Here is a 24,404-nt window from a genome sequence, read left to right as displayed (position 1 = left end):
AATGCGAGCTCAGGAGGCCCTCATTAAATTTGAAATTTTTTTCCTCGCTAGATCACTAAGAAAATCATCTTAATGGCCATTAAAGAAAACTTCCTCCGGGACTTCAAGGTTCCAGATCGATACTGTTCCCTATCAAGATCGATTAGATCTCGCCAAAGCTGAAAGTCGTTCAAACGAGGATCATTTCGAAACAAAAGCAACATACAAAAACACTGTCAAGAAAAAAGTTTTACATTTTAACTATCTTCTTATTATATCTTACTATATAGATAGTAAATAATTCTAATAAAAATACGTATATAAATAAAACAAATTTTGGACTATCGATAATGTCGGAGAAAAATTCCTTGTAGTTAAGGTTTTAGCATCAGGTGGTCGGAGTACCAAATGTTCGGAACAATTACTACTTTGCCAATGTCGAAGTATGTAAATGTCGGAGCATTATCAGTTCGTGGCAAAGGTGTTTTCCCATTATTGAATAATATTTAATTACATTTAATGGTGATAAGGTATCATAATATTATCATCCATATACGAGAGGAATTTCATGTATTATACTACTAATAATGCAGTTATTATTGTCTATAATTTTTCATTAAACTTAAATAATTTTTCGTTAAACTTTTGTTAATGTTAAAGTAAATATTTTGAATTTAACTGATGTCATATTAAATATATTATATTTTATAAAAAAAAATTGTTTTTTCAGGAGAATTTTTTCTGGTAATCTTGATAACTGTAAAATTGATCTACATCCAAGAAATTTAAGACATTAACAATTAATAATGGAGAATTTAGCTACATCAACTGAAAATATGGAATTTGATGGCGCACAGTTAGCTAGTGTAATTACATTTTATACTTTGTTGGTTATATTTAAAATTTTATATTAAATAAAAAGTACTGTTAGTTTTATAAAACTAATAGTAGTTAAATGATACTATTAATTTATTAAATATTCTCTATCAATTATTTTATGACTAATTATGTTATTATTTAAGTATGACTCTTTTTGTTATTTTTAGATTAAAGAAATATTCAAGTCATACAATCGATTAACTGAAATTTGTTTTATGGATTGTGCAAAAGATTTTACAGTAGGGGATCTAAAAAGTGATGAGGTATGAATTTATAAATACATAATTATTTAATGCGCTTGATAGTATGAAATAAGAATTAAATTATGTGTAGTCAATTAGATTTTTTTTGAAAGATAAAAACCAATTAAATATGTATTACTTTACACTCTCTTATAGTTTTATACTTATTATATATTTTCATTCATGAACACAAATCTCCTATGTGCAAAATTGGCAAATCTGAGCTTTTTATATTTCTGAATGCATAAAAATAATTATTTTTTATATAAAAAAATTCTTTTATGATAACAATAATGAATAAAATGATAAATAATATTAAACTTAACATTATAATTTGTCATTATAATTTATGACATTATAATTTAAAATAGTTTTTTATATCTACTGAAAAATTGAATTTTTTCTTTTTCCTTGTTTTAACATTTTTTCTTTTACATGTCAATATATGCTTCTATTCATAATTTATCTAAAGATATTATACTAGTACGCTAAATATATATTTTGATATAATTTTGCAACTGTTTCATACAAAAATTATAAAACTATTATTCTACACTAAGAGTAATGATCCACTCATAATGAATAAATTAATTATTTTTCTAGGTCTATAGAATAACCATCTTACTATCTCATTTTAAGATAACAAGAAGTTATTTATTTTTCAAACAAAAAATTATTTAAATTTGGATTTTTTTAATATTTTTATGTCGAATAGTATAAATTTATTTTTTGTTAATAAATTTATGGCATTTAAAAATTTTTTTTAGGAAAAATGTGCTCAAAATTGTACCAATAAATTTCTGAAAGCATCTGAGAGAATGACTCAACGTTTTCAAGAGTATCAAATGTCTATGAATGAACATTTGTTAACTACTCAACAAAGTGTAAAATAATAAATATAATTGTATAATAACTGTCAATTTAGAATATATAATAAAAGTTATTACTTGTTTTTTTATTTAGAAATGTATGCTTAAATAAATTAAATGAACTTTTAATATTTCATTATCTATTAGATTAGCATACTTTGTTAGCTTTTAGTAGGGTATGATCTTTTATTTTCTTATGTTTGAATCTTGGACAACCTTTCGAACTTGATACCAAATTCTGCAATTCTATGAAAAAATATTGTTAACCTTGGTAATTTATTTTTGCTCATCACAAGATAAAAAATAAAATTTACAAGTTCTAACTCTAATATAGATGGCATATATTTTTCCTTAGTTTTACTTGGGGTGTATATCCATGACACCCTTAACACATGACCTGATATATTATCATAATCTGTGTATGACAATTCAAAAAAATTGTGAAAATTAAAAAATGACCTCATGATAGGTTATAACATTTTTTGGATTATGTAATTTCTAAATATAGAAAATATGAAGTGTTATCTACATCACAATATATACTTATTTGAGTTTCGTTTAAAAAATAAATCTTAGATTATATTTGATCCAGAAGTCATTGATTTTTTTAAATAATTATACTTTAATAACTACGTATCGTACACTGTCGGTCAAACTGCTGTTATTCAAAAAGAAACAATTTGAAATTTGATAAAACCATCACTCTTTTTTGAGATTTGCGTATGGTAGTGTATACACAAAATGTCTAGTCTATTCTGTGGTCTATAGGTGTCACACGTGATTTATTAATTTATATAGTCAAATTAGTAAATTATGGTGAGGCGCACCTTGTTTTATATTAATGATGTAAATTCAACTTAATTTTGTTTATAATTAGCAAAAGAGCTTAGAACTCAACTATCTCAATATCCAAAGGTGTATTTAAGTTTTTGTTGCCCTGGGTATAAAATATTTATAATAATTGTCTCTGAAAGCCTGTAAAATTTCAGATTTAAATTTTAGAATCGCCATTTATTAGGTAAAAAAGGTCATTTACACTTAAGATGTGCCCCCTATAATATGCTGCCCGTAATCATTGTCCACTTTCCGCACCTTCTAATACACGACTATTGACATCAATACTTCTACATATTCGCATCAAAACGTTAATGATGGCAATATTAACAACTGTCAGCTGTCAATCTTACTTGGTTTCGACCATTTAGGTATTAGATATTTAAAAAAAAATAATATTTTATATAATATAGTTGCAAAAAAGTACCATTTATATTGAAGACTATATGCGATGAGATATTAGATTAGTGTCTGATATGAATTTAAAATCTTTCAAAAGCTGTTTAAGTAAATTCAAAGAGTGGGAACTGAAACAAAAAAAACATTATTTTAAACAAAATATTACTAAACTTACCGTAAAAATTAAAATAAAACGGCAATTTTAGCGGAATGTAAGTTACGAATGTGAGTTATGTACATATGGTTTTTGTTATTTTATCCAAATAATTTTAGATTAACTTTTTAATAAACCGATAAAAATAAAAATACTTGCTACGGGAAAGTAACTATAATTTATTTTCTATCTGTTATTTTTACAATTTTCTATCTATGAAAATAAGATGAACTACCGTACATAGTAACTGATATGTAAGACTTGAATTAAGAACTATTTTCTGCAGATTTTTATTTTGATCATAAATTAATGTCTGATTACAAGTCCATTTGAATACATTTCGATATTTTAATTAAGATAAAACAATTGAATTCATTGTTTTATGCTATTATTAATTTATTTATGTCGTTGTAACAATACCATGAACTGATCCATTTCTATTTTAGATAAATCTCACTAGTCATCAAATATCTTCTAATGCACTTATAATTAAAAATACTCAGAGTTCATTGCCAGGATACTGCTGTGAAAAAGGCGTGGCTAAAAGGTTACAGTAAACTTATATGTATGTATTTAGTATAAAAGAAAAATACTTCTGATTAATATTCTAATATAATATCATCTTGAAGTGAAAGCAGACGAAGCTTTGAAATTAAAAATGAAACTCTTAGTAAGTACTTAATTTTAGGAATTATTTTAACTCATATTAAAAACAGTTAAGTTTATAGAATTTAAGCTCTAATTTGTACACACTATATAATATATAAATTCTCATATATTTAACTAGATGGTATATATATTTGTATTCTAACTAAAATATTTAAAAAAAAATGTGAAATAGTCTTTTAATTAGATACATTTATTAATTTTATATAAAAATATATTTATACTGTACATAATATATAAAAACATTTGTATAAAGTACAAGGCTTAAAGGGTATTAAAAAAATATCTGGAATATATTACAGGAATTCTATTATCATAATTCACTCAATTACTTATAAAATAAATGTAAAAATAAAATAACCAAAAACGTATTTTCAACATTGTATTTATTTTTAGAGTTTTGATTTAATTTCATATAAAGTTCAATATTATTATTTATATAAATTGACAGACCCCCAGACAACTCCAAGGATTCTTTTCAATATTTTCATTAATTTTTGATTCTTATAACTCTTTTAGTTTATCTCCATTTTACGAAATATATTAGGAACTAATAGGTCAAATTATAAACACTTTAAAAATGTTTAGAATTTCCAAGGTGCAGAGCCTCATTTAGGAATGTTTTCGTACGGGGTATATAGTTTTGCCCCTAATAACTTTTTTATTTTGAATATCAAACAAATTTTTCTCTACAACGTTATTTTTATTTATTTGATTGGACAAAAAATAAATGTTTCTACCTCAAAATTCATATTTCAATGCTACCCTTAATACATACCACTCATATTCACCCAGTGTACACCTTAGTGCGATCCTGCCAATGTTAAAAATCTCACTCTAGAGTCTCTGATAAAAAAATATTCACGATAATGTATTACCATTAAAATATTTAGTAAATAACGAGCAAGTCCGCATTGAGTAATTTTTAAAGCCAATTAATTGGTAATAAACGATCTAATCTTATGTTAAACCTATGAAATGTTGGCATTATTAGTTTTTAACATAAGTTTGAAAGTTTATATTTAATTGGCTAAAGTTTTTTTATCAGCTCGATTTTGGAGTGGTTTACGAAGATTTTTTTAACACCTTGCCGGTACTTGCAGGTAATGTTATTAAAACTAGTATCCATTATTTGATGACCTAAAATCGTTAAAATTGATCTATTAAAATTATGTTACATCGGTTAGAAGCATAAGAGCGTCCAATGTGCATTTTCTATTCACGTGTTTGTTGTGATAACTGAATCAGTAATTTAATTTATTTGTTTAGAATCATATTTTAATACATTTTACTAATTTGACTAGGAATTAAATATATTTTGTTATAATTTTCACTCGAAGTACATAAATAATGTGTCAATTACATTTTCCTCGCTTATAGGTGATCTTGCTTTTGGTTGCTGCTGTATATTCAGCTCCTGCCCCTGATGTAACACCCGTTATCCTTCCAAAGGTACATGTGACAGCTCCTGACGTAACTGTAGTCAAGCAACCCTACGTGATTCAACAACCAGAACCAGTGATTAGACACGTGTATTATGCATCCGATCCAGCCTATGTACACTTGCCAGGACCCTACGTACAACACGTTACTTACCCTCAACCAATTATACACGCACCATCTTATGTCCACCATCCAGCAATTAATTATATTTTATAACATCAATAGCTAAACATATAATATATATGTTAGTCTTATATTGATAATATAAGACTAAAATAAATACTGATATCATAAAGGGAAAAGGAGTGGATAAATCATCAACAAAATATGTACGAAACAAAATACGATAATTTTTTATTTTATTTACAAATACAATAACACAACAATAATTTCTCAACATATTTTTTTATTACAGAAGAACTAAAATAATAAAATTAATTAATAATATATATATATAGTATTCGTATGGTTGTGCGGTGGGTCTAGAGTTTTACATTGTTTAATATAAGTTGTTAATAAACATGTAATAACGAAACAAATTTTTCAGTTAATTCATTTAATATAATAATATTGTTATGATAACGATTGTACTAAATTTAAAACATAATTGGGTGGTTTTTTATAATTAAATTCAAAAACTTACTCTATAATTTCTAAGGTACACCTACATGAGCACGACATTTTACAACAATTTTTTTTTTTTGTTAAGGATTTTAATGTTTTATCTAAAATTATTTAGAAAGTATGTTAATAATTTTTATTAATAATCATGTGATTTGGCGTTTACTTGAATTATATTTAATTAAACTTTTAGGCGGTCGATTTCGTCAAGTCCAAAAGCTTATAAGATAGAAATATTAACATAACATTAAGTACACCATATTGTTTGTCAAATATTAATTATATAAAATTTATTTAAATTTTAACATAGTAGTTTTAATATTCCGATGTACTTATACTAGTGTAATTTCAAAGATTCAAAATAATGCGTGTGAAATATTATTTAAAGATCAAAATATAACAATATTTTATAAACAAATAAAAACAATAAAAGTAATAGGTTAAAATTAACGTTATTTTTCAATCGTAATTTTAGTCATTGCTCTCAGATTTTTCTCATCTAAACTTATACTGTGCGATTTAATTTTTATTCGTCTCAATATGCGTGTAATTAATGTTATTTTTCTTAATAACACGTTTGTACGCACACAATCTAACTACATATTACAGTATACAATTATGTTATTCAGTGTTTTTGATGCTACTAACAAATAAACCCATTATGAATTGCTGTTAATACTATAATGGTATATTACATATGGTTTCATTTTTTAATTCTATTCTAAACGTATACCATCAATATATAACTAATGAGATCAAATTGAGGCATTTTAAAAAGCTTTTGTTTAACTATTCAACTGTTTATAATTAAAGAGGAAATTAATGACTGTGTTGAAGAAAATAACATTTGAGCTTAAATACGAACAATAAATGAATGTCGACTGCAATAAATTTAATATCTTATTTAAATGTAATAAATAAGACTTCATTCTAACAAAAAATTATTTATGATTCATATCACGATGCAAGAATGACTCGTATTCATATACGCACCATAACCATTCTTGTAGATTTTTAATTTTCTTGAAAATTTAAAAAAATGATAAGATTTTACTAAATTTTAATAATTTTGGTCGATGTGTTTGTCTTTCTTCATTCAATAGTTTTTATTTTTGAGTATTATTTGTTCAGCCATTATATTAAATTATACAAAACAACGAAATGACGAAATAAAATCTAATTTTCGAGCAATGAATAATATAGGAACATACCAATGTGGTAATGAAAATTTAAGAATTAAACTAATTTGATTTGAAACACCTTATTGTTTCATCGGCCTGATGAAGGTCTGTGTTCATACCCAAACCTTTTGTTGTCATTTAGAATAACGTAGTCATTTACGCAATAAAAATAGGACTATTATTAGTACCTTTTTTTAATTATATAATTTATGTTTGTATGCCTATGTATGTTTTTATTTGATTGTCCCACTTTTTTTATTATTTATTTTTATCTTTTTTAGAGTCGCCTTTTCTCACCATAGTTCTTGTTTCAAATTTTTCCTGTGAGGATTTTTTCTTTCGTGGTAATGTCGAAGATTCTCCTAACTCTCTAGGTTTCCATACTGGGGAACCTATACAAAAATTAAAAATATTATTAAAAAAAAATTTGAAAAAGAATTTTCATAAAAAATGTTTCAGTGCTTAAATTATTAGAAATTCTCCAAGTCATAGCAGATATAGCGGAGTGAATATTAATTATAAGAATAAAATTCACTCTAATAAATTTGACCCTTGGCTTGGTCTAACACTATAACGGGTCTAACCTCCTATTTTCAGTGAGAAGCACGTTTTTTTTTTTTAGTAATCCTGGTGCAGATCCTTCTTACCGAGGTCTTGCACTTGAGGTGGCTGATAGTTTTCCGGCTGCTGTGACCTTTCCACTAGTCTAGCCGCTTGACTACCTGTACTGCTAGCTGATAATGTCGACGTTGTACTCAGCATCAAATAGTTAGGTGTCTTTCCCAGACTTCCACGAGGTTGTAATCCTTTAGATGTTCCTGGCTGACTGGTGCTGTCATCTTCGGCCTCAGATTTTGGATCATCTTTTTTATCTTCTAAAAATAATTAGCCATTAATTTTTTTTTTAACGCTTAGCATTATATTACCTCTACTCTTGGTTCTTTGATTTGGCAAAACTGTTTGTGTCACTCCAGTATCTGTTGTGGAATCAGTCGATGATGTACCTTGATTTTTTAACTCTACTTTAGTTAATGTACTACCTGAAGAATGTCGCTGTGGAGGTTTTGGTGGAATTTTTTTGGGTTTACCTAATGTTTGAGATCCTTGTGGCACATTTGGTAAACCGGGAGGTTTTGAATTCTCCGCTTTAATTTGGGAGCCTAGTAATTACATTAGTTCATTGTTAAAATTTACTAAATAAATGTAGGCATATAAAAGAGCGTAACATTATATTTCAAATTACTAATTATATAAAATTTATTACATACTTCCAGTACTAATTGTTTGTCTTCCTAATGTTGCAGTATTGCTAACTAGTTGAGCAGGTGAATTGGTTGAAGGTTTGGCAGTGGGAATACTCATATTACGAACACTTTCACGGATTATTTGGCGTATAGTCTTTAAAAATGCGTTTCTAAAATCTGCAGTACTGAGAATAGTTTAAATATTATTAATGGTGTATAAACCAATTTTTGAAAAATGTAATTGCTATTTAAAAATTTTACCTGTTTGATAAAACGTAAATTTTTTCGGCTCTCCTATGGGACTGGCTTCTTAAATGAATTAGCTCCCACAAGAAATGCGTTTCCATATCTTTAGCTGAACTTGCCCTGACTTGAACTTCAGTAACAGGAATTAACACTTGATATCTGATAATTTCCATATCACTTTTGCCAGCCACGCTCTACAAAGTGCGCGTAGTTAGAATAATTAGTAGATTTTACGGCTTTAATTCTATGTATCTTTATATATTGATTATAATAACTGTTCACTATACTAACCATAAGTTTTTTCTTTTGCCTTAAACGCTCTTTACATAGAAACACTACTGCTGACTTAAAAACAAAACACATTGCGTGCAGTTCTAGACCTTTTTTGATTTTACCAAGAAAATCAGAAATGTTTAACCATTCTACTCCACCATAGTAAAGTAAATCGCCAGGTGACAAATCAATAGACTAAAATTTTTTTAAAACGTTTTAAGTTATTTATATATGTATAAAAAGTATTTTATACGATTGTAACAGCTATTATGAAAGCTTACCTGTTTAGAAGATTTTTGATGCTGTCGGAATAAATGATCAAATATTGCTCCATATTCTTCGTGTATTCGCTGCATTTCGTTAATATGTTCAGCGACATTTTCCATACCTTTAAGTGCCTCTATAAATTAATTTAATAAGTGACTTAATTTTTCTAATTATAATGGTAATTATTGATATATTGTTACTAACCAACTAAATGAAGATGTTGATCCGAATTCGGATCTGTAAGATTTCTTAATTGTTGCAATAGCAACGGATATTTTAATATCCTTTGTATAGGTTTTATCAAGTACGATTCTAATGAACAAGAATGTTGTTGGCGAGGATTCCTTGAACACAAAAATTCTTGAAGAGCTTGATTACCTTCATCTTAAAAAGAAATGGAAAAAGTTATATTAATTATTTTTAAGCGATTTTAAATTATTTGTAAATTCTTACTAGGGTTGAGAATTTTTTGAGCTTTCGAATGACTAGCACAGAATGAACTGTATAATTTAAAATGATTTACATAATACAAAAAGGCACTCCCGATAGAAAAAAGAATATTCTGAAATTTGAAAATTTTAATAAGTGTATATTCTATAGTTGAAATAATATAGTTTAGAATTTAATTTTCCTGATTCTTCTGATATTTTACCTTAAATTGTTCTGGTTGATCAAATTTGTAAAAATTGTGTTCTTGATGAACAGCTCCTTCAAGATTTTGCAAAAACTGATGTTGAAACTGTACAATTTCTTGAATGTTACCAAATAAAACGGCAATTTCCACACCACTTAAAAAAGTTTCTTGTTTAAGCGGTTCTAAGTAATTTTCCAGTAAGTTATTTAAATGCTAAAAATAGAAAATATGTTCATGATACTTCAGTAGTATTTGGTAGTTATTAGCTAACATTACAATTCGATTAATAAAAGCTCTAAAGAATTTGATGCTAAGTTAATTTCAAGACAAAGATAACTGGCTTATAATGCTACTGTTGAACAACACATTAGATCAACTTGATACCATAAATGTTTATTTTTATACAATTTGATATCATGAGATTTTAAATATAAAATTTTAGAATCAATTATTTCTGAAAACAACTAACAGGATAGATCCAGTCTATTTTTGTTTCAAAGTATTTAATTTTAAAAATAAATATTTCAAAAGGAGACTCATCATTGAGTCTTTGGAAATACTTACAATTAATTGAAATCTTTTACAGTTTCTTTATATAATTTAAAATACATGTAGTTTTATTTCTAAATCCCTACATTCTATTACTTTCAATACATACTTTAATATAAGATTTTTCTGTGTCTATAAGTTCACATATAACTTTTCTTAGTTTTTCTGCGTCTGTCAACTGGCGACCAATGGTTAACATGGGATTCTGCGATGCAGAAATAATAGTTGGGCTAACTCTTCTAGCTGGTTCAGGAGATCTACAAAATCCAGTAACTTCTCCAGCGCTCTAAAATGAATTTTGAAATTTTTGAACATATTTATTTTTAAGAAAAATTTAAACAAAAATACCTTGATTAAGTTTTCGATTTCGAAAGAATTTCCTCTTGAAGTATGCTTAGCGTCAGACATAATAGTGCTCATGTCCATTTCGTGATGGCTATCCTTATCTAATTATAATAGTGCAAGATTTTTTTTAATTAAACTATACTCGTATAAAATTTTATTATAAAAACAGAAATTTGATCACTTACTCCACCCTGGAGCTGGCACAATTAGTCCCGAAATCATCTCTTCAGAGATACCTGGTGGATCTGTAGGAGGTGGGGGGCAAACTAACGATTGTATTATATCATCAGTAGTTTTTGATACAACCCTTGAACCCGGAGGCAATTGAGGAGCTTCAGTTCGAGAAGATCTCATCATCATACTCAAAGACAATTCTTCTTGAAGAGCTGACTCCAAGTACATCATGTCTAAATCACTTACAATCGCGCTATTGATTACCATTATTTCATCACCTTTAATTAGCCCTGTGATCATTAATACAATATTTAAAAAAAAATTATTGAAATTTAAAATAATTAATTAATGTTGGAATAAAATTTCAATATATTGTTATAAATAATAAGTTACCATTTTGAATAGCTATTCCTTTATCTTCGACACGGCTAACATAACAACAAAGTTCATCTTGACGTTCAGAGTTTTCTATCAACTCAGCTTCTACTGAAAATCCCCACATTTGATCTAATGTATTTCTTTCAAGCTCTACTTGATATAAAATTTTCGCTCGAACTTCGACAACTTCGTGCGTGTGGAGCTAAACAAATATTAATTGCAAATATGTATTTTTATTATTATTTTTTTTTTTTGCGCATAATGAATCAGTTATAAGTTTAAATAATCAGTTCCAAAATATATAAAAAACTTACATAAGTTTCAATGCTATCAGTTCGATGAGGTACAAAGTAATTATGGTCTTCCATATCTCTCCTCTTTTTTACCCTAACAAAATGTTCCATTGGATTCAGTCCCTTCCTTGAACAAGATAATGCTAAATATTCATCAACCGTCATGCCATCACGCAAATAAATCTGAACAGACTACAAATTAAAAATTCTTTTTAAAAATTATAATTATAATTATAAAAGTGCGCTTTTTTCTGTCTAGAAATTATAAACAATTTTTACTTTTTGCTAGAAAAAATGTCAAAAAATAAAATTTAAGTAATAGTAGCGAGATTTTATTTAAATTTATTGAGTAATGAACTAAAATAAAATGAAAATTAATAAGGTAATTTTATTTATTACTGGGTTAAGAGTTCAGGTTATTATGTAAATTTTAATAAGCAAATAAATAAATAAATGACTCTTTAATCAAAATAACAAAATAATGAATATAGTAATTTTGCAATTCCATATCATAATATTTAATTATAATGAGTGAACAAAATTAGCCATTTACAAATACATTTTTTCACAAAAAAATAATATATAATACCCGTCTCGTCTATCATTAGCCTAACCAAAAATCATCTTTGACCCCCTAACATATAAAAAAGGGCTACCATCATCTATAGCATGTTAAGTTCGGAAATATAATGATGTTAAACTGATCACTTACTTTAGAGTAATAAAAATACTAATTTATTTCATTATTTGAAAAAAAAAGACTTTTTATAATAATTAACCTGTAAGTTGGTAACAAAACTTACTTGATTATCAGGTAATGACACTTTAACAGTTCTGTCTTGGTCTTCTCTAGAAATTGACGATTGTAATGATCTTCTTCCAGAACTACTATTAGACCGAGACAATACCGGAGCCTTTCGTTTTGTAGCACCTCGTCCAGCCAATAGATTGTTGAGCAAAGATGGCGAACGAGCGCAAATAAAAGCATGCAAAGAAGATACAGTAAATACACCCAACTTATTTAAAGTTATTTTAGTAGCCTTTGATACTCGAGTTAATAGAATCTGAAAAAATTAAAATAATGCAAAGTTTTAAGTAAAATTAGTTTTTAGTATCATTTGTACTTTTGGATTGGGAAGTTCTCCGTTTTGTAAGCTAGCCATGTAACATTTAAGTCTAAATTGTTCACAATGCAATCGTTCTAAATTTTCTTCCCAAGTTAAAATTTGTTTTTTAATTTGTTCTTTTGTGTCTGGATCTGCTAACATTTCAACTTGTACCTCAGCCATATGTTTCAGTTTTTGATCCTAAAATAACAAATTGTATCCAAAATGACATATGAAAAATTATTTTGTTGAAAAATCTTAAATAAAGAAATATTTACAGCCTCTATTTGTTTTTCGATTCTATAAACTTCTTCTTGTAATAAGTGCAATGTTCCTATTTTGCCTCTGTGTCTAGCAAAAGCTGCTCCACATGCTGAATGTATACTGTTCACCCAATTCTCTAATTCAACTTGACAAGGCGCCTAAAAACAATAAAATAACATTTCGTGTAAAAAGAACAGTTTAAGTATTAACTACTAGTTAAATGGACTGTAAAATTGTCTTATTGAACATTTTCCAAGAAAAGTATACGTAATTTCAAAATGTTTATTTTTATATTTGCCAATAATAGCCATAATAATTTAAAAATTACCTGAAATAAGTAAGCATCGCCAAAAGCTGTACTTAAACAAAATATATAATCTCTTTTAGGGTGTTCTGGAATAGGCTGCATAATTGCTCCATCTACAATAATAAGATGTTTCGGAGCTGCTTCAACACTACGACCCTCTCTGGAATCGCATGGATAGAATAGTAACGTAGTGCCTTTAAGACATACCCAATATCCTTTCCAGCCTCGTTTCCTAGCGAGTTCAATCTGGTGTTTTTTACGAAGTAGCCATTTTTTAACACTCAAAAACCTGTAAAAAAATATGTAAATTATTATTCATAAACCTCTAAAGAAATAATTGTATTAGAAACAATAAAAATATGGAAATAATAAAAAACTTAAAAACTCTATTATGATAAAAAGGATATTTTCATGTCAGGTTTTTTTTTATAAGTCTTTTATAACTATTAACTGCGTTTGAAAAGTTTTTTCACAAGTTAAACCAGTGACCGTTATAATAAACATTTTACTATAGAACTTTAAGTATTATTATACTCTATTTTTCAAGTATCTACATTGTTATTCAGTATTGTAATAAAGGTGGCATAGAGCCAAAGAGTGCAGGCAACTATTGAGAAATGAATCCATAAGTGTTATGAATTTTTATTTTAATGGCTATAGGTCAAGTTGTCAACAAACTTAAAACAATACTGATCGAAATGTTTTTTAACCGCAATATATTATTGTGTCAAGATTAAAAATATATAAAGAAAAATGTTACAGTTGTATTTTATTGAGGTATGATGATGTAAAAACCTCTAACATAAAATCGGTTTACAAACGTCATGACTTGAAATAAAAATATATATGTACAATGAAGATAACTTCTATAAGTCTCATTTTATGCATAGACCCTTTAGTGGAAAACTGTTTTCTGTTAGTGAATTCTAAGCTTACATCATAGTTAGAAAAAAGTCTTATTATGTTTGTATAAGATGTAAGAAAATATGAGTCATTGCTATTTATCGTTAGGAAATAATGTCAACATGCTATACTATTATTGATGTGTACAGCAATGCGATGGAATTGATGGCAAATAATCTAACACATCGTCTCTAGCGTTTGGAAAAATGACCTATAGGCTATGATACGCAATATACATTAATGAAATACAAAAAAAATTCGATTTTACGCTTTACCGCGTCACTGGTTTTGATAACTGCAAAGCTTTATGGAAATATGAAATTGACAGATAGGCTCCAGAAAACATGCCATTGGTATTATGCATCTCTGTCTGAATTAAATATGAATACTATTTGCCGACTGTCGTAGTAATTGGACCGTATAACTTAACATAGCAATGCGTAAGTTGAATACCACATAATTTTCCATATCTGACTAAAAGAAATTTAGAATTCAGAATTCAGAAGACATTGTCAATTTGCTTATGTACAACAAGAGAAGTGTTTCATTGGCGATTTCAACAATGACTACAAATAACTAGTTGGCCCAGGGTCGCCGAAACTATTTTTTACACGGGGAGAAAAATTTAATGACTCACCTTGATTGTTATTAAGCTAAAAAGCGGTTTAAGCTATTTTTTGGTGAATTTTAGTGATCATATAAAAAATATTCGGTAATTTATAAATTTTACTCTTAATAATACATATTATTATCTTCGATGCGAAGCTGAAAACATATTAATTTTACTATGATGTATTCATTTACGTATTTACGTCAAAAGATCATAAATCATATCTAATTGAAGATATTAGCCTAAAAAATTGAAACATTTTCCCTCGTTCCCCGTAAATGGTGAAAATCCCCTAAAAATTACGATTATTAAAATCGGTAAATTTCAAAATATTTTTTCGAAAAATTGTCATAGCTTATTGAAAAATGAACAAATCAAAATAATTTTTTTTTATATAGAAACCATTTTCTTTTTTATTTGATAGAATATTTTTTAAAATCTGATCCTTTATCTGCCCACAAGAGGGGTTTCAAAATAGCAACTTTTTTACAAAATTCAACTTTTTCAGCTTAACTTTTGAAAATGTTTCGGTAATTGAAGCTTAAACTATGAACAATAAGATAAAAAAAAAATTTTCCCGACGACCTATTTTTATCTACAAATGGCAGTCTAAGTAGAAGAAAAAATAGGAGTTCATTTTGCTTTAGGAATAATCCACCAATTTCTTAAAATTAAACACTATCTACATATTTACATCGAAACGTTTCTTATGATAGTGATTTTAATTACTGTCAAATATCATCTATACTTTTCACAACTATGCCACATCCATACCGTCCCACAACTACACTGTGCTACCGTTTTTTGATATTCAACTGAAGTTAGGGAAAATTTATTAACACTTTTTAATTCTAAAATCTGAACAGCTAAATAATTAAGTATGGTAGTATTACATTAATTTTCAGATTCATTGTAAATTTTTTTGTCAGATTCTATTGGGGGAGCATAATGATACTTTTGCACACCTCGTATTTTGACCAAGGGGCAACTTCTCCCTTGCCCTTCCCGCCGTTTTTTTCTTTTATTAACTTGAAATTTTTACTATTGTATGATTAAATTTGTTTGTCGTAAATTATTTTCCTATACCTATTGTAAAATGTCTTTGGACCGTTAAATTTTTATAATAAATAGATAAATAAAGGAAGGTTAAACTAGTATAGTCAATGAATACTACATTAAAATGTATTTAATATTCTTAATATAAATATTTTCCAAAAGTTTTTAAAAGTTATTCAAAATTCATTCATCTAAAAATATTCAAAAAGTTTAAATAATACGAAAAGAGTATTTAAATACTTTAATAAGCCTGTTGCTATTATATTATTCTCAATAATAATATTTGAATAGTTTCGTATATTATTCGTTGAACTTATTTAGTTACTGTATAATTTTTTAAAATGTTTACTATAATTTACTATAAATAATATGCTTTAGATGAAAATTTAAAATTTATTTACGTAAAATCATGTAAAATAGTAAATAACTTTCTGGAATGAACTATTATAAACTCTATGTTATTATTTGTTGCATTTTACAAATGCACTTTTACAGTGTAATAAATCGACTACAGAAATGTTTTAATGTTAGTGATTAATAATTGTTTAATTAACGCCACATGCATAAAATTTTAAATGTGTTTTAAAGTTGGTGGAGTTCCAACTGAAAAAGGAAAATAAACGTACCTTATACTAAATCGTCCATTTTTACCGACACTGGCGTCTTACCCGTTATTTATGAGCAACCGAGTACTATTAACAAACTACATTATTACTTTGACCCCATTCTATCCCAAGAACTTTACCAGCTTCACAATAGTTTTTATTTTACCCGACCACAAATGCTAAGCTGTATCTTTATTTCTTTAATAAACAAAAACATAAGTAATTAAGAATAAACAAATTACCTATGATTTTTGTAAAACTTTCTAAAAATTTTTTTTCTCTAGTATTTTAATATACACTAAAACACACTGGCGTACGTAAGGGGGGGGTTGAAACTCCCCTCAAAATTTATAAGCTAAGCGACAATTTTGGACGACAAACAATAATTAATAACAATAAAAATGATCATATCATAATATAAATATTTTCACAATAAAGTAATCGAAAACAAGAATTTTTTTGAGCGAACAATATGGGCAGTGTCACATCTAATTTTCTTTAAATTTTAAACCCCCCCAAATTAAATTTCTGTATACGCCACTGTACTAACAACAGTTAAATCAACATTTTCGTTCTAGGTAATTTTTAATTTTAAGTGTACATAAATTTATATATATTATAAGTATTTTAANAACTCCCCTCAAAATTTATAAGCTAAGCGACAATTTTGGACGATAAACAATAATTAATAACAATAAAAATGATCATATCATAATATAAATATTTTCATAATAAAGTAATCGAAAACAAGAATGTTTTTGAGCGAACAATATGGGCAGTGTCACATCTAATTTTCTTTAAATTTTAAACCCCCCCAAATTAAATTTCTGTATACGCCACTGTACTAACAACAGTTAAATCAACATTTTCGTTCTAGGTAATTTTTAATTTTAAGTGTACATAAATTTATATATATTATAAGTATTTTAAGTGAATTAAAAAACTTTATAACAACAAACTGTAAAATTTTTTTCACTTTAAGCTAGAGCCAACCGATTCATAATATATGTTTAGATTATACATCTATATAAAATAAAAACTGTGAAGAGATTGAAAAAATTCTATAACTAATAGGAAAATTGCCAAAACAAATCAAAATTTATAATTCTGGAGCTACATACAGTGTCATTGGTATGATTAATAATTAATTTAACTCCTTTCAAATGATCAGAAGTAAACACCTCAGTCACTAAAAGTTCAATTAGTATTCAATATTAAAAAGATAATTATTAATTTTACAATGGCCCGTCATTGTCACAGATGTATCATAATATTTAATCAAAATGATAGAATCCCTACAAAAAATAGATAAATATTTGAGAATAAATAAATAAATAAAAACATAACACTAGCTTCATTATGTTTACATTCAAATACATATTTAATTATAACTAAAATTTGGATGAACTCAAATTTTCATTGAACATTTTATTTTACAAACTCATACTAAACGTCTATATCAAATAATAGATTCGTTTATAAACAAGAATATAACTAAGATTGTTCTCTCCAAAAAAAAAAAAAATTACGCGGCAAAAATATATCGTTATCGTTTAGAAGAAAATAGTGAAATATTCTCTCTCGAAGAACGAATTGAACTTTTCAATTAGATTTTGGAGTTTTGAATAAATTACTTGATAATGTTTATATTCTGTGGCGTAATTAGGGATTTCTTTTAAAAAATGTGATTCAATTTTAAACATTTTTTTATTTTACAAATTATACCTTTAAATTCATTTCTGTTTTAAGAAAATATTTTTCAATATTTTCTTAAAGATTTTAAATTCGAAATTCTATTAATAGTATACACATATTTCATGAAATATGATCCTTTAAAGCTTTAAAATTTTCATCAAAATGTAAAGATATTATATTCTTTTATACAATATTAATTATGACAGAAGTTCTATTTATTTCAGTTATTGACGTTTTATATAAGAAAATAATCCATGTTTGGATGAAATCCAAAGTTTAATATTATTTTCTTCTGTAACATTTAACTTTTGGCATAATAGTAGTTTACAGGAAAATGTAAAGTAAAAAAAATAATAGCTGTGCATAAATTGTAAAATATAAAACATTAAAAATACAAAAATTTCTTTTAATATAAAAATAAATAGAATTCTTAAGCTATAATTAAAAAAATTGTTTAACTTTTAATTATTTTATAGTTGAAAAATAATGATTAAATAGATTATTAAAACCCGATATTTGTGACATATGTTTTATTTCCGTAGGATATTTTTAGAGATAAGATCTATAATATATTTTAAGTAATTATTTGTTGTATTAAGCATAATGTTCTGCAGTTTTTTGAGGTCTGAATACACTTATGGAAGCAATAAAAAAAATAAATTTAATTGCAACATAATATTAAACGACTTAATGAAATCTACACGAAGAAATTTTATGTTAAGAGCATGTGGCAAATTTTAACTTCCAAATGTATTTTCTGATCAAGTTTTATTTTAATGTTCATTTAACTATAATCCCACAGGAAAATTTAGTTTAATATATACAAATGATCTCATATGTTTATTTATGTTTAACAACATGAATTTACATGTTCGCTATTTATTCAGGAAGGATGTTAAAATTCTTTGTATTCTATAAAAATGTACATCAACTCTGCATATTTACAAATCGTGTTTAAGTTACTATGACAACAATGGCGTCATTGAATTTCCATAGTTACAATTTAATATTTTTTTTTTTACTTAAGTGCATATCATATTCCCATATGAATACTAAATGGTTATAATACTCAGTTAAGCATACACGTTTTCTTCGTGTTTATTGAACAAATTTAATTAACATATTAATTATTATTTATAAAAAATCTATATACTTTGTGGAATAAATTATTAAATAATTGAACATATGTAAATTATAAATTGAATAAAAAAATTAAATTTAACTGTACGTTGGAATAATACTGATTCTTGTGAATCAATTTTTATGAGTAATGAAAATTGAAAATAAAATAAAACGTCCATCACCTAAATAATAAATATAAACATATTTTTAGGCTTAGAATCGGAACTTTATAAGCATTGAGATAATAAAAGACAACCGTTTTATTTAAGATACTCCTAGGAAAGCAGACGTGATTGTTTGCTTGCGTTTATTTAAAGGTAGGATTACCTATTTTTATTTATATTTAACGGTAGTTAGCAGATAAAGGTGAATAATTTACATTCTAATGTCCACTTACCCTGCTTTTCTGACAGCTCCTGTACAATTGAACGAGGCTGCTGCAGTCCCTGTTTGCTTACCACGGTATGGCGAATTCTGTGTACTCTCTCCGTCATCTTCATCACTGATAGCAGTTGTCAATGACATACGGTCATCGTCTGATATCTAAGAACAAGCATAGATAATAGCGATTGATTGATATGAAGTTGATAGGAAAAAATAAAAACAATTTGTTTATTGTTTATAATGAGACAATATATGTATTTGATACAAGAGAATGAAATGTATTTGTCGATTCTCTTTTATGCATTTTTTAAATATTTTAGTTTACTTTCTATCAAATTACTTGTCGTCAACCGATTAATTGCAGTTTTTATATTAAGTTCGAATTATTTTTCTTTTCATATACTAACATGAATACCATCCATTTCAGGAAAGCACATTTTACAGTAAATAAGTTCTTCGTAAATTAAAAATATTCTCCACAAAAACAAATAAATTAAATAGAATTTGTAAGCTAATTAAAGAATGCACACGTAAATAAGTACGGTAAAAGAGCCTAATCTCTCTAAAATAAACTATGACTATGGATCTGCTTACTTATCATTCATTAAGACGGTTAAATTTATTTTAAATTAATCAAGGGTTGTTCTGTAAAGGTTTCTGACAATACAAACTTTGTATGTTGATCTATCAAAAGTAACTCCTGAGAAATCATATCAAGCATAATACATATTTTTTTTAAATAATAAAAACTTCATATTAATTGGTTTCATGAATTTTTATTTGTTAAAAGTTTATTTATTTTAAAAATATTCCTTGATAACTATTATTTGCAGAATATAGAAATCGCATAAATTATTCAAGTTAATTCATATTAAATCAATCCATTTAACCTAATACGACCATAAAACTATTTTATTATTTGGACTTAAAAATTGTAGTGGAAAATATCACTTCAATAATTGAATTCAATAATTATTAATAACTTGTTTTTGTGTTTTAAACCATTGTGTTTTAACCAAGCACTTGATCAAACTTTTTTAGTAGTGCAGTCCGAATAAAATTTATAAAGTTACATTATAATACAAAAATAATGTACATTAAGAGTGAAATCTGACTTTTAAATTTTATTTTACTTTTATGTTAAAGATATAAAAAAATTGATCAACTATTCTTCTATAGTATCTATCATATATTTTAAAATTCATTTTAGATATAAGTGATTTATTTATTTACAAAATAATTCACCACAACCTACGTGAGTTTGTTTATCTAACGACATAACTAAAGCTATACTAGATAAGCATGCGTTTTCTTTCTCATTTTGAATGAACTTGATGTAATTAAAATGACACTATAAACACTATAAATCAATTTTTAAAAATAAATATTGCTGTCAAAGTCCCACGCTCCATTGACAGCCAAGAGAGCACATCTATACTATAAATACTTAATATTAAGGCTATATTCAATGTGATAATTAAAATAAACAGATATAATACTGTTATTTTAATCACGATTTTGGATTATAGTTAAATTATTTTAATACATATCTCTCGATTTAGCATTATAACTACATAGGCTATAACATCAAAAAAAGGAAAAGGGGTTTGTCTTTTTAAAATTATATACATTCAACTATCGCAAAAAATAAAATAAATTACTGAGTGTTAAAATGAGCATGTTACAATTATTTTTAATTAAAAAAAGAAAAGAAAAATTAATTTGTATAACACAATAAATAATTAAACAAATTTTTAATTATGATAGCGTTTGAGTTATTACTAAAAAACTTCTATTAAAACTTGTTATTCAAAATGTCTTTTTTTTTAAGATTTATTTCCAACCGAATTTTTTCAATTAATATTCATTGTTATTACTATAAACAAAGTAAATAACATGACTTAACAGTAAGCAAGTTTCTCTTTTTAACACTTTTAACAGTATATGTTGTACATTTACATAACGTTTAGCTTTTAGTAATATTTATGACGTTTTCGATATTTTATGCAATTTCCTAAGAACAAACGAAGTGTAAACGTATACACAAAAATGAGAAAAACAACATTTATCCTTACTTTTCATTTTTGTAGTATTAAATATTTTAAAATAGTAATTTTAATAGACAATTCCTGATAAACAATTTAAAAACATGCATAATTAATGATTTTGCGTACTTTCAATGTTTGAGTATTTAAATTATACATTTTTATAACTAAAAGTAAACAACGTAATAATTTTTTTTGTACAAATTAAAAAAATTTAAATCCCTTAAAGACATTTTTACGGACTGATTGTTCATTCTTCACTAATATTAACATTTCATGATAAGACTAGTTCTTTATCAGTCAAACGACCAAACAAGAGTATGCAACGCGCGGGTGTAAACAGAACCAATTACATTCTTCTTCAATTAATTCAAAACACGTTGGTGCTAGTCGACATTTTATCATAATAGCGGTAATTCATTCTTATTTATATTAACTTGTTCAGAATAACTTATCATTTTTATTAATGGAGTTCTGTGTACCCTCGTCGCCGAAGACGCACCTTATTTTTACCAGCCAATATCTCTTGAGACCCAGTCAGGTATACATGATATTTTTAGAGAAATAAAGATTTGTTGTTATTTATGAATTGAAAGTCTATATTTTATTAGTCTCGTAACATCAAATAGAACTCTAGTGAGTTACAGATTATATTGAAGCAGTGAAGTCAAACCGTTTAGGAATAACATACCCAACTAGTTGAAAACACATTTTTCATTAAAATAATGAATTTTGTTTATAACCGTAAAGCGATTTTAGTTAAAAACTTCAGTTTTATTAGAGTTATTTTAGGAACAATTTTCTTGTTTTTTTATAACAAAGTTATAATATCATTAGTTATTTGAATTTTCAAAAATTCTACAACAATTATTTGGTATATTTCATTTTATTAATTCGAATAAAACGCTATACATTAATCTTTTCGATACCAACATTTTGAAAGGATTGAATTTTAACGCTTAAAATATAATTAATACTGTATGGGTATCAAGTATTGGGTTAATTGGTTTTTTATTGATTCAGTTAATTTTTTTATAAAATACTACACTAATTATTGACAAGGGAATGCCTTTTGGAGCTACATACATTTATTGAGATAATGTAACCGAAGTTATCTATTGCACACCCAAGAGAATTAGCTGACAAATTTCACAAACCTCACTAATAATATTATTTAATATCACCAACGCGCCTATTAAAAAAAATAACATTTTATACCAATACTTGTTGTATATTATTTTTGCATTTATAACTGCTAAAACCACTCTGTCGGTATAGTAAAATTAATTTGTCGTTGCTCATGTTTTCACACACATTTAAATTTAAATAAAATGTACACATACTACAAATGGTTATATGGTATGAACTTATTTAAAAAATATCGTATCTGTTTTATTTATTTCAATATTCTTAGGAGGTCACAAAACCAAAGAAAAGAAAAATCGAGAATGTATGTATAATTTATACATAGCAAAATCTACGCGTTCAAAATATTAGCTGGTCCTAAGATTTATTTTATTTATTCGATGCATTACACATTCACTGAACAGGTATAACTTTGGTAGTACTGTAAATATACAAATACCTTGGTACGGGTAAGTTTAAATTATACATACTGTTCTCGTTTATATGCATAAAAGTAGGGTATTTTTATGTGTGTGGTCTTCTAAAAGCAGATGTAAAGCGACGCTTTAAAACACTGGAATAACTAAGGCACTTGCTACAAAATTCTGCTTTAATGAGAAATACTGTCCTATGACGAATACACTTAAATTATATTTTTAATTTATATGAATTAACGTTAAATTATGTAAAACTTCCTAGGTAAAATATTGAAAAAAAAAACAAAGTACAAAATTGACGATGACGTACAAAATTTCAACGTTTTATCTCGTTATGATCACATTATAATTACAGTTCAAAAATAAAAACTTAATGTATATTTATAAAACACTGGACAGTTTTGTTATAAGAAAGTTTTATTAATCCAACTTAATGTTCGTTCAATATCTACACTTATTTTTCTTTAAAACTAATTTTTCACAGAAAGTTTATCAATATCGTTCTGAACGTTTATTCAAACAAGTTCTTTATTTGATAAAAGTACTTGCAAATAATATTTGAAACAACAAATCTTTTCAATTTAAGGATTGAGCGGATTTTGTAAAATATAAATAAAACTGTGATATTTGACATATCATTAGTAATAAATTTTAAGATAAAGTACTTAATGTAATATTCGTTTGAACACATTTATAAAATCTTAACGAATACAAATATAAAAAACATTTTCTATCTAAATAAAAAATCTTTTTTTTAGCGCCTTATTAATAAATCATGTACAAGCATTTTTACACAAATTAAAGTAAAATGACAAAAAATAATAATAATATAGAGATTTTATTGAATTGGCCAGCAATGCAATTAAATTTCTTATGTATAATTTCAAAACATATTTTTTCTTTAACTCTCTGCCGATAGTGCGGAGTAATATTTTATAAGAATTAAATTTATTGGTAAAAATTTAAATTTTCGGGAAACTATAAACTTTTTCTATAATTATATAATCAAAAGCTAACTAGACAATTTAATATTTTATTTTAAATTATTTAGATTTTCTTACCGAATTAATATAAA

General features: G+C 26.1%; 2 protein-coding genes across 2 annotated transcripts in view; one reads left to right on the top strand and one right to left on the bottom strand.

Annotated features, from left to right (window-relative positions):
• The first annotated feature begins 508 nt into the window (after nucleotides 1–508).
• Nucleotides 509–2,058, top strand: LOC126904395 (mitochondrial import inner membrane translocase subunit Tim9-like). Its single transcript, XM_050683405.1, has 4 exons — nucleotides 509–638; nucleotides 710–845; nucleotides 1,026–1,121; nucleotides 1,868–2,058. The coding sequence occupies exons 2-4, from the start codon at nucleotides 786–788 to the stop codon at nucleotides 1,991–1,993; spliced, it is 282 nt and encodes a 93-aa protein (XP_050539362.1). The 5' UTR covers nucleotides 509–638; nucleotides 710–785; the 3' UTR covers nucleotides 1,994–2,058.
• A 3,737-nt stretch (nucleotides 2,059–5,795) lies between these two features.
• LOC126904389 (protein still life, isoform SIF type 1) overlaps nucleotides 5,796–24,404 on the bottom strand; it is a 55,152-nt gene continuing 36,543 nt past the window's right edge. The window contains exons 15-34 of the mRNA XM_050683392.1: nucleotides 19,736–19,881; nucleotides 13,369–13,636; nucleotides 13,055–13,198; nucleotides 12,795–12,977; nucleotides 12,474–12,734; nucleotides 11,692–11,862; nucleotides 11,393–11,579; nucleotides 11,011–11,289; nucleotides 10,829–10,926; nucleotides 10,590–10,766; nucleotides 9,950–10,144; nucleotides 9,751–9,859; nucleotides 9,502–9,681; nucleotides 9,312–9,430; nucleotides 9,049–9,225; nucleotides 8,773–8,951; nucleotides 8,536–8,696; nucleotides 8,194–8,427; nucleotides 7,915–8,142; nucleotides 5,796–7,659 (exon numbers count right to left, since the gene is read on the bottom strand). Coding sequence (XP_050539349.1) covers nucleotides 7,526–7,659; nucleotides 7,915–8,142; nucleotides 8,194–8,427; nucleotides 8,536–8,696; nucleotides 8,773–8,951; nucleotides 9,049–9,225; nucleotides 9,312–9,430; nucleotides 9,502–9,681; nucleotides 9,751–9,859; nucleotides 9,950–10,144; nucleotides 10,590–10,766; nucleotides 10,829–10,926; nucleotides 11,011–11,289; nucleotides 11,393–11,579; nucleotides 11,692–11,862; nucleotides 12,474–12,734; nucleotides 12,795–12,977; nucleotides 13,055–13,198; nucleotides 13,369–13,636; nucleotides 19,736–19,881 — 3,630 coding nt within the window. The 3' untranslated portion in view covers nucleotides 5,796–7,525. The remainder of the gene's footprint in view (nucleotides 7,660–7,914; nucleotides 8,143–8,193; nucleotides 8,428–8,535; nucleotides 8,697–8,772; nucleotides 8,952–9,048; nucleotides 9,226–9,311; nucleotides 9,431–9,501; nucleotides 9,682–9,750; nucleotides 9,860–9,949; nucleotides 10,145–10,589; nucleotides 10,767–10,828; nucleotides 10,927–11,010; nucleotides 11,290–11,392; nucleotides 11,580–11,691; nucleotides 11,863–12,473; nucleotides 12,735–12,794; nucleotides 12,978–13,054; nucleotides 13,199–13,368; nucleotides 13,637–19,735; nucleotides 19,882–24,404) is intronic.

The sequence above is a fragment of the Daktulosphaira vitifoliae genome, unplaced genomic scaffold (genome assembly GCF_025091365.1).
Source record: "Daktulosphaira vitifoliae isolate Bord-2020 unplaced genomic scaffold, ASM2509136v1 Scaffold_4, whole genome shotgun sequence".
Lineage (NCBI taxonomy): Eukaryota > Metazoa > Arthropoda > Insecta > Hemiptera > Phylloxeridae > Daktulosphaira > Daktulosphaira vitifoliae.
The sequence above is the reverse complement of the archived record's forward strand: the minus strand, read 5'-3'. Positions and strand labels throughout refer to the sequence as shown.